The sequence below is a fragment of the Colobus angolensis genome, unplaced genomic scaffold (genome assembly GCF_000951035.1).
Source record: "Colobus angolensis palliatus isolate OR3802 unplaced genomic scaffold, Cang.pa_1.0 Scaffold77, whole genome shotgun sequence".
In the NCBI taxonomy this organism is placed as follows: domain Eukaryota; kingdom Metazoa; phylum Chordata; class Mammalia; order Primates; family Cercopithecidae; genus Colobus; species Colobus angolensis.
In genome coordinates, this window is record NW_012121487.1 from 2,641,148 (window position 1) to 2,651,942 (window position 10,795).

General features: G+C 45.3%; 3 protein-coding genes across 9 annotated transcripts in view; 1 reads left to right on the forward strand and 2 right to left on the reverse strand.

Annotated features, from left to right (window-relative positions):
- Positions 1–4,942, forward strand: part of LOC105502042 (NADH dehydrogenase [ubiquinone] iron-sulfur protein 5-like) — a 24,208-nt gene extending 19,266 nt beyond the window's left edge. Inside the window, exon 2 of the mRNA XM_011928339.1 lies at positions 4,845–4,942. The gene's annotated coding sequence lies outside the window, so the exon portion shown is untranslated. The remainder of the gene's footprint in view (positions 1–4,844) is intronic.
- Positions 1–10,795, reverse strand: part of GON4L (gon-4-like (C. elegans)) — a 292,893-nt gene that overhangs the window by 41,614 nt on the left and 240,484 nt on the right. The window lies entirely within an intron of this gene.
- Positions 8,338–10,795, reverse strand: part of YY1AP1 (YY1 associated protein 1) — a 32,070-nt gene continuing 29,612 nt past the window's right edge. For 6 of the 7 annotated variants that reach the window (XM_011928332.1, XM_011928337.1, XM_011928336.1 and 3 more), the window contains 2 exons: positions 10,188–10,304; positions 8,338–9,797 (listed from right to left, as the gene is read on the reverse strand). In XM_011928332.1, coding sequence (XP_011783722.1) covers positions 8,541–9,797; positions 10,188–10,304 — 1,374 coding nt within the window. In that variant the 3' untranslated portion in view covers positions 8,338–8,540. Of the gene's footprint in view, positions 9,818–10,187; positions 10,305–10,795 lie in introns of all 7 variants that reach the window. The other variant, XM_011928338.1, reaches the window with a different exon arrangement.

Sequence of the window (10,795 nt, forward strand, 5' to 3'; positions counted from 1 at the left end):
AAAAAAAACAAAATTAGCCGGGCGTGGTGGCAGACGCCTGTGGTCCCAGCTACTTGGGAGGCTGAGGTGGGAGAATGGCATAAATCCAGGAGATGGAGCTTGCAGTGAGCCGAGATCGCGCCACTGCACTCCAGCTTGGACGACAGAGTAAGACTGTCTCAAAACAAAACAACAACAACAAAACAAAACAAACAAAAAAAAACCCAGCATTCTTCTTTTAGAAAAAGACATAAGCCACCTTTTTCAGCAGCTAGGAAATCCAATCTCTTATTATTTTGTAAAACGACCGTTGCCAAGGTGTCTATCTGATTTTATAAGGTGACAATACTTTGGGCAATGTCTTCCAAGCTCTCTGAAAGATCATTGGACAGACGTTGGTAATAGGATAGGGATGTTGCAAGCCTACTAACTCCTGTTCCTATTCCTGTGGTTATTCCTAGTCCTACCAAAAGGGGTATGAGTTTGAAGGCTCATTTGTGCCTGGCGGGTGCAGTTAAAAGAATGAGACTGGTTATTGAGGGTTATATTGATTTCAGGGGCTAAATAAAGAAGTGTATAGGTTCCAGTCCATTTAGTTGGCAAACATAACTAGGAATTAGTTCCATACAGGAAAAAGACTCCGTGTTTTTCAAGACAAAAATCATTCTCTGTGGTGACCATATGGGTTAGCTTTATTGTTTTTGCTTTCCCCAGTGGTTAAGGTCCCTGCTAAGGTGGCTCCAGCTAAAGGTTAGAAAGGACCTTGGGAAGTATCCTGAGTTGTCCCAGCAGTTAAGTTTTCCTGGTGAAGGTAGTTATGCTTAGTGTCCACCAGCAATCACCCAGAGGTATTTTCATACTGGAGAACCAAAAGGCAACTAGCTGTCTTAGGATTGCTACTGGCTTCCCAAGTGAAATGTGAACACAGCTAGTGGGCCTACCTTGACAGTACTTAGACTATGTGTCCTTTAAAGTGCCTTTAATTAGGAATAGTTTCATGAAAACCATACAGGTTTTCTAAATGATGCAGCCTAGGTAACTGCATAGCTTACATATCATGTGAGAGGTTAATCCCTAGGGTGTAGTTACTCTGATGACTCAAGGTTCCCAGGGTCTGACTAGAATTCTTTTTTTTAATACAAAGTGGCACCTGGGATTTTAGTTCTTTGTGCGTTATTGGGCCCCAAATGGGTTTTTGAGGGGATGCAACCCCAGAAAGGTTACGTTTGTAGGACTGTAGAAGGCTTACTGCTCATCCTGACATTGTAACTTTTGTCATTTATGTAATTTTGAAGTCATAGAAGTCAGGCAGGTTCATTAATTTGAAGGGAGTCCCTCCCTTGTAGTTGAGGTGGTAGGACATTTTTTCAAGGGCCCAAGATAAGCCTGGGATTGCGATGGCAGTGTATTTTGGTGATGGTGGAGATAAACAAAGCCAAAAGTCCTTTGCCAGAGCTGGACTGGTGATATTTAACAGTCTTTGGGTTAAATTTTAAAGTTCTTAATACCCAGAATCCATTAATTGCCAGAGAGGTAAAATAAAGCCCTGCTGTAAAATTAAGCTGATTCCCAGTATGCCTTGTCCCAGTATACAAAAGCCAGGGCTAACCATTATGGGTCTAAAAATACTTACCTGTTATTTTGTTCTTTTGAATAGGAACCTCAGGGGGTGTATACCTATCTTCTCAGGAATAATGTTACAAAAATGAATTAAAACATTTTGCTTAATTATTCTTCCAAATAGAAGAAGGCAATTAAATTGTAAAAATATAAAAATTGTTACTATTATCAAATCTACAGTAACTACGCAGCATAGATACCAAGGAAAGTTGGTAGGCATTCACTTATCTTTTGACTGTCTTTAAAACAGGTACTTCAGGTCTTCTACAGGTTCATAGGTATAGTGGCTGATGGAAGCTTCAGGTTACAGGTCTGGGGCTTCAGGTATTGCAGGCTTGACCCTAAAAAGATGTATCCAACTTCCTAGAACTTTGACTACAGAAGGCGTGGCCAACACCACTGAAAAAGTTCCTTCCATTTGGGTCGTAGTTGTTGAGCAGGTGACCCCTCTTTCCATGTTTTAACAAATACTTTTATCTCCTGGCCTGATCTTGGGTTGCTGGTGAGTTCCTAATGCAGGGAACCTTTGAGTTCCAAACTTTTGAAATGCTTGATGAAATTGTCTCAGGTTAATTCTGTATTTTACTAAACTGGCTATTTCTGGAGCAGTAATTAGATCATCCATTAAAAATGGCCTTCCTAGTCAGGCACAGTGGCTCACTGTTATAATCCCAACACTTTGGGAGGCCAAGGTGGGTGGATCACTTGAGGTCAGGAGTTCAAGACCAACCTGGCCAACATAGTGAAACCCCATCTCTACTAAAAATACAAAAATTAGCCGGGTGTGGGGGCTCACACCTGTAATCCCAGTACTTGGGAGGCTGAGGCAGGAGAATTCCTTGAACCTGGGAGGTGGAGGTTGCAGTGAGCCAAGATTATGCCACTGCACTCCAGCCTGGACAACGGAGAGACTCCATCTCAAAAATAAAATAAAATAAAATAAAAAAGACTTCTGTATAACATTTCAAATGGGCTCATATTAATTTTTGCTCTAGGGGAATTATGGATCCTTAAAAGGACGACGGGCAGCAAGCTGACCCATGCTTCTGATGTTTCCCGACACAGCTTAGCTGACGCCCATTTTAGAGGTTGATTAGCCCTTTCTGCTTTCCCAGAGGATTGAGGTCTCCATGCTGAATGTAAATAGTATTTGATTCTGAGAGCCTTAGCAACCCCTTGAGTTATTTGTGAAACGAAAGATGTACTGTTCTCACCTTGGAGGCTTTGGGGTAACCCAAACTGGGGATTATTTATCTTAGGAGAACCTTTATAACTTTATTAGCCTTCTTTGTTCTGCTAGGGTAAGCCAGTAAAGGTGTCTATTAGTACCAGCAAAAACTTGTATCCCCTACAAGCTGGCATATGGGTAAAATCCAATTGCCAGTCTTCCCCTGGGGAAGTGCCACTTCTCCAGACTGGTTCTATTAGAGGAGGCATTTTGTTCCTAGGGTTGTTAAATGCTCACAGTGAACAGGTGTGACAGACCTGCTTAACCATGGAAGTTAAGTCAGGCCCAATGAAGAGCCTGTTTATCATGGCAAGAGTGGCATCTCCTCGTACATGAAAAGAGTTGTGCAGGATTTTTAGAATTCTCCATTGAGTTGTTTGAGGGAGATACACTTTTGATACCATATACCACCAGGATCCTTGCTTTTGTCCGTCTTCCTGCTTTATTAACTGTTCTCCCTGTGATGTATATTCGGGTTATTTTGGGGAATCATAGAAAGGACGCAGTGCTAGAATTTGTTGGGATTACACCGTGAGCGGTGTGCCTTTGGCTTATCAGCCTTTCTGTGCCCTTGTGCTATAGGGGTTAGGTTCTTTTGATGCCCCCTACAATGAATTATGGCTATGCTTTTGGCAAGTGTATTCCTTCCAACAGTTGAAGAATTTCAGACCCATGCTTTATGGTGGAATATTTACTAATTAGTAGTCCTCTTTCTCTTTCTTTTCAAATTGCAGCATGAGCATGAAACACGAGAAATGCATGTTTGGAATCTGTATAGATGTTAAGCTTTTTCCCTTTGCCTAATGTCAGAGCTCGAGTAAGAGCAATGATCTCAGCTTTTTGTGCTGACACACCTGGGGGCAAGAGTTGGACCTCAATAATTGTATTGTAATTTACTGTTGTGTAACTGGCCCAGCGTTCCCCCATTTGATACAAAGCTGCTGAGGTCTGTGAACCAGTCATCCTCTGAATCTGGGAGAGGTCAACCTTTTAAATCAGGCTGGCTAACGTGTGTGTGCAATAACCTGCTCACAGGAATGATTAAGTATTGGGGCTGTGGGCAGCAATCAAGCTAGATTCACAGTGTTACAGGTTTTAAGGGTCACATCTAGATTGTCCAGGAGCATGGCCTGGTATTTGGTTAACCTTTCCCCCATCACACAGATGTGTCCTTTTATTTCTAGGATTGACTTGATGTGGGGTTAATACTTCCAGTGGCTGACCCAGGGTGATTTTAGTGGCTTCTTCCACTAAAATAGCAGTGTCTGCCATTGACCACAAGCAGCTTGGCCACCCTGTCCAATTTATTTGGGAAGTAGGCAGTTAGCACTCCCACAGCTATGCCTTTCCTTTCTGTTACATACAAGGGCTTAGTGAAGTCTAGGATGCCAAGAGTGGGAGGCTGGTTCACAGTCTGTTTTAACTTCACAAAGGCTTCTCTCATTTCCAAAGTCCATTCTATTGGCTCATTTTCTGGCCCCTTTCTTGCTTTCATAAAGGGGTTTTGCTATGAGCCCAAAATTTGGTACCCATCTTCTGCAAAACCCAGCCATCCCCAGAAAACAACAAAGCTGTTGCTTGGTGTTGGGGGAGCTCCAAACCACATATGGCTTGCACTCGTTCTGGGGATATTTGCTGGGCTCCGGGTGTTAAGATACACCTTAAATACTGAATCCATTGGTGGGCAGTCTGAGCCTTCCTTTTGGACACTTTATATCCCATTTGCCGAGAAATTTAAGGTTCTCATAGTATTTTAGTCATATGCCCCCTGGGTTGGGCTACACACAAGAAGGTCATCTACATACTAGAGTACACCCCTTTTTCCAATTTTAGATCCCTTAGATCCCCAAGGCTTGTGCAAAACAAAACAAAATGTGGTTATCCTGAAAGCCCTGAGGGACGGGGATTGTCCAAGTGTATTGCTGTCTTAGCCCTACCCAATTTCCCAGTATACCATGCTAGTGTGTTGACCTATTTATGTATTTTTTTTGAGACGGAGTCTCGCTCTGTCGCCCAGGCTGGAGTGCAGTGGCTGGAGCTCAGCTCACCCCAAGCTCCGCCTCCCGGGTTTACGCCATTCTCCTGCCTCAGCCTCCTGAGTAGCTGGGACTACAGGCGCCCGCCACCTTGCCCGGCTAGTTTTTCGTATTTTTTAGTAGAGACAGGGTTTCACCGTGTTCGCCAAACAAGAAGTCTCGATCTCCTGACCTTGTGATCCGCCCGTCTCGGCCTCCCAAAGTGCTGGGATTACAGGCTTGAGCCACCGCGCCCGGCCGTGTTGACCTATTTATTAATGTGGTCTAAGATATTGTCTGCATTACTATTAGCAATTTTGCTGGGTGGTGCCTAAATCATAGCAGTGTCCCTATTTTAACTATAATATCCCCTCCCAACAAGGGGACTGGGCAGCTTGGTACTACTAGAAATTCTTATTGGAAGATTTGTTTCTCAAATTGACAAGTCAAAAGAGGAATAAAGAATCCTTTTTGTGGCTTTCCTTCCATTCCCGTAACGCCTGTGGATGGGGATGAAACTTTTCCTACATATGCAGTAAGGGCAGAGTAATTTGTCCCTGTTATCAAAAAGAAACCAAATTTGGGTGCCCAACACGTCCAGAATTACCCAGGGCTTCTATAATAGTAATGAATGATGTTCCTGGACAGGGGTAGTGAGGAAGGCCCTGGGCCCCATCAGTCTTCATCAGTTTCTCCTTTTGCACTGTTACAGAGTTTTGACTGACCTCCTCTGTGGGACAGTGGGCAGTTAATTCTCCAGCACCAGGGGTTGTGACTGGTGCCTTTGTACTGACAACAGGGTCCCAGTGGGGGCTTTAACTACAGTCCTTTGCCCAATTCCCATTTTTCTTGCATTTGAAGCAAGAGACTTTGCTGGCATTATCCTTATGGCCCATCGGGATTCCCTTGGACACTCTTTGGGCATTCAGGGCATCTCCAATGATGGCTTGGCTATCATAATTTTGGCTTGCTTCTTCTTTATTCCTTTTCCTTCCTCCAGGTCATGATTGTTATACACCATATAAGGCAGTATCAAGCAGCTGATTTTGATTAGTTTGTGGCATCATTTATAGCTTTTGGAACCTAATGGCTGGACCAGATTGGCTAATGAAATGCTGTGCCGTTAATATTTTGCCTCCTGGAGAGGAAGAGTCCAGATTGGCGTATTTCCTTTCCCCAGCCTCCGGTAAAACATGGCTGGCTTTTCCTCCTTGCCTTGTGTAACCTCCCTTATCATAATTTGCTACCTTTTTCATGCCTCCAAGGAGAGCCTCAAGAAATTTGGCCCAGTTGCTCATTCCCACAGGGGTGTCATAGGCCCAATTAGGATTAGTAGTAGAGGCTGGGGCTAGGCCCTGGTGATTGCTCTAAGGGCTTCAGGCAAATAAATCATCGGCTTCCTGGCAGGCAGCCTCAAAGATTTGTTCCTTTTCCAAGGGGGTACAACAGGTTGCTAGAATGAATTGAACATTCCTCCATGAGAGATCAAAGGCTAAAGTCAGAAGTTTGGAACTCATCTGCAAATTTCCTGGGGTTCTCAGAATAGCTTCCTAGCTTTTCTTTACATTGTGTTATGGAGAAGCAAGCCTGCACTACAACTGGCCCCTTAGCTCCTGCTACTTCCCTAAGGAGTGGCAGGGCTGGAAGGGAGTTGAGTAAAGTGTTCCACTGTGAGGGGAACTTAGGGTCCCAGTTTTTGCTCTTCGGTTTGAGCCTCAGGAGCACTTGGCAACAGGATACACAAGGGAGGTTGCCATTCCCTGAGAGACAGGTGGCCCTTGTAAAAAGAGGATCATCTACAATACCTGGTTCTGCCTCAGGACTTTTGATTATGGGACAGGTTCTGGAGTTTTGCAGACGGTTGGGTTTTGATATACACCCATGAAGACCTGCACATATGGGATTTCTGGCCATTTACCCTGCATTTTGCAAAATAAGTCTAACTGCAGATAGTGTTACAATTAAGAATTCCACTGACTGCCCATTGTTCCTGGCTGCTTGACTGGAGCCCCTAAGGGTGTTCCCCTTTAGGGTCCCATCTTTGTCTGACATCCGTGACCTTTGATGGGTGCCAGCACTACTTTGGAAAGGTTCTCTCCACCATTGGTGACTCACTATGAACTCCTTTTATCCCTGGATGAAGGCCTTGACTTCTAGCATCCTTTTTTTTTTTTTGGAGATGGAGTTTTGCTCTTGTTGCCCAGGCTGGAGTGCAACCTCCACCTCCTGGGTTCAAATAATTCTCCTGTTTCAGCCTCCCGAGTAGCTGGGCTTGCAGGTGTGCATCATCATGCCAGGCTAATTTTGTATTTTCAGTAGAGACGGGGTTTCACCATGTTGACCAGGCTGGTCTCCTATTCCTGACCTCAGGTGATCCATCTGCCTTGGCCTCCCAAAGTGCTGGGTTTACAGGCATGAGCCACAGCAACTGGCCTCTAGCATCCTTATAATTTGGTAAGGCCATGGTTTCCCATACTTCCTGTTCCACTAGAGTGATAGTTGTGTACTTTAATGAGAGGAACAGGAGGCTGGTAGTTTTCTTTTGTCATGTGGATTATGGGTAATTTCAGGGGAAAAGGTTGATTTTAGACATGAAAAATAAAATAATAGGGCTGGCTATTCCATTCTGGCCCTGGACGAGAGAGGGAATGTTTAAAAATCCACCACCATGACAACGGATCCTGTGTAAGGGCAGGCCATTCTACTGAAATAATATGGTGAAGATGAAGGAAACAAGGTCCCCTCAGTGGAGGTCCAAGATGTAGAATGTATTCTAAAGTTTGTGGGCCCCAAAGGTCATCATCCAGCCAAATGGATTGAGTAGAAGAGTCAAAATATCCAGGAGACACTGTCTTTTGCCCTCACTGGCTAACTCTAAGAAAATTTGGCCACTGCCAGTGGTGTCACATGTAGAAATCAGAGACTATAACCAGGAAAGATAGAAAAGAGTCTTTCTCCCTTCCGGGCAGGGAAGCTATCGCCATTCACTCCTTGGCCTTCAGGTAACACTGGAGAGTGGCCCTGTCCAGCTGCCCTTAATTACCAAAGAGCTATTAGAAAACAGCAGCTGAAAGACTGAAAAAAAGAGAAGAACTCAGGTCCCTCACCCAAACTGGATGATGGTGATAAAGTGCTTCCACATGGATACCCTTCAGTCTCACTGGAGAGTGGCCCCGGCCACAGACCTGCAGTTGCCTCCATGTTCAGATGCTATCCGCTGAGTCTCAACTTGGAAAAGGGAAAGAGAGAGGAAAAGGTTCCCCTGTATGGGGTGGAGGGAGCATTGCACAGAGATAGTTCCAGCCCATGCCCCAAAATGAAGGCTTAATAGAGAGGGAAAGAAAAACGAAAAAAGAAAAATAACCCCCCAATTTGGACTTACCTCCAGGCTGGCTTGCCAAAATATGTTACTCACGGAGGGTCTTGACTACAAGTTGTCCAGGTACTTGGAATGTTGAATGAAGAATTGAACAAATTGCACAAATCAATGAAACAAAGCAATAAAAGCACAGATTTATTGAAGCAAAAGTATACTCCACAGAGTTGGAGCAGGCTAAAGCAAGCTGCTCAAGAGCCCCAGTTGCAAAATCTTCTGCAGTTTAAGTACCCTTTAAAGGTTTCTTATTGGTTACGTCCTATTCGCCATCAATCGGAGGCTGAAGTGAAGGCTCCCAGTCTCCAGACTCTATTCTCCTTCCTCAAGGAAATCCACTGATTTCCTCTGTAGCATCTTCAGGTTCCATCTTGACAACTTCCTCTAAATCCCCAGGGAAAGAGTTGTTTAGAGACTCCTGGATGCCCTGAGGCAGCGGCTCCAAAGCTTGTCTTCCTTCCTCTGTTTTCACAACAGTCCAGCGATAGGCACTGTTCTCTGACAATCCTTCTTGGCACTCTGCATCTGCTGGTGGTGGCCCTGGGCTATGTTCCACTTTGGGGAAAACAGTAGCAGAGAGAGGAGATAGTTCCTGGGGCTCTAATTTGGGTTCTAGGCCCTGAAAGGCATTTTTCCTGTCAGCCACAGCACAAGCAACGTCCACATTCATGTGGGCCTTATCTTCAGGGGTGGATGGTATAGGAAGATTCACAGAATTGCCAGAAACAATTAAGGGTGAGACAGAGGAGGCCACAAGGGGCTGGTTCAATTGACAGGGGAAGGAAGTAGGGTTAACCAAGAGGGTGGTAATGGGAATAGTCTGGGGACTCTGGGCCACAGCCGCATTGACAGGCTGGATCACGTTACAGCCACTGCCAAGGCTCACAATCTTCACAGTGGTAGCAGGAACAGTGAAGATAACAGATGCAGGATGGATAACAGGGGCAGGTTTGATACAGCGAAAGGCCCTGGCTCCCCTTCTTTTTGAGGGTCTCCGTCTCACATACGGCTTTCGAAACATATAAGGGGAAGGGGAGGGCAGCATTACCTTGGGCACAGGGGCAGAAGAGAGCAAAGTCTCGGATTCAGACAGAGGGAAGCTTGTCCTGCCCTCAGGGGGCATAGCAGTCAGTGCTGCAGGAGACTCAAAACTCTCACCTCCACTGACCCCCAGTGGAGGGACACCTGGAACTGTCTGTAAAACAGTGGCTGGCTGAATCGCGTGAGGAATCCGGACAGCCATTTTGCTCGGAGGGGCTTCTGAATGAGTTGATTGGGCTGGTGTTTTCCCAGGGTTGAAGCTAGGCTGGAGAGAGGGGCTGGGCTGGATAAGGAGGGGCTTCAGGACTGATGAGCGCTTCTGTCTCCAAGCCTTCCTGGGGAAACGGTTGGCAACTGGCTTCAGTTTCAGGACCACACCCTTAGGCAACAGCAGTGGGTACCGAGTTTCACCCTCCAACTCCGAGTTGTCTTTTTCTAGGCCTTGATCTGAGCTGATCTCAGTGGTTCCAGTCACATGTCCTACCTCTCTAGCACCATCAGCCATGTGCCGCAGTTCTTCCTGGATGGATGGCAGACTGGCCTATTGAAAATGAGAACACTCTGAGCCAGCACATGTCAGAATTTGGGAAAAAGAATAGGGCTTTCTAGGTTTTAGGGACCTGAGACAAGCTCAAGGCATCTTTCCAAGAAGGGACTCTGTATATTAAATTTCTACAAAGACCACATTCCAATTATACACTTTAGAAAGTCTTCTCTGAATTTCCTTGAGCAAATTACCATTTTACCCATTATTTTGAAAATGTTGTAGAATCACCCAGAGAAAAGCAAAGTAAGGGAAGAAAGGTGAATGAGGAAGATTTCTAAGTCCTAGTTCTACAACTAAAGCATTAGTCAATTAAGGAAGCCCCTGATACTCTCTCAGAACTTTCAGTGACCTGCCTCCCACAGACTTTGAGGAAGAGGGTTGTACCTTTAACCAGAATGGGAGCCGGTGTTCTTCTCTCTCTACAGGTGGCTTCCACTGATGTGGCTGGATCTCTTCACAGCATTTTACTAAGACTGGCAGCTGTCTGGTCTTCTTATAAAACTTAACATGAAAAAAATGCGCCATGAGTTACATTCCTTCTGGAAACACTGTCCTCTGTCAGGCTGGTGAATGGGGTGGGTGGTGGATCGAGACAGACACACACACACACACACAAAACCACATACACAAACATCCATGAACACACATATATAAATAGCATATGCTGAATACTTGTACATTTCAAATTAATCTCTATTTAAAGATTTTATAGTTACTATTTTTTTTTTTTTGGAGACGGTCTCAGTCTGTCGCCCAGGCTGGAGTGCAGTGGCGTGATCCTGGCTCACTGCAAGCTCCGCCTCCCGGGTTCACGTAATTCTCCTGCCTCAGCCTCCCAAGTAACAGGTGCCTGCCACTATGCCCGGCTAATTTTTTGTGTTTTTAATAGAGACGGGGTTTCGCTGTGTTAGCCAGGATGGTCTCGATCTCCTGACCTCGTGATCTGCCTGCCTCGGCCTCCCAAAGTGCTGGGATTACAGGCGTGAGCCACC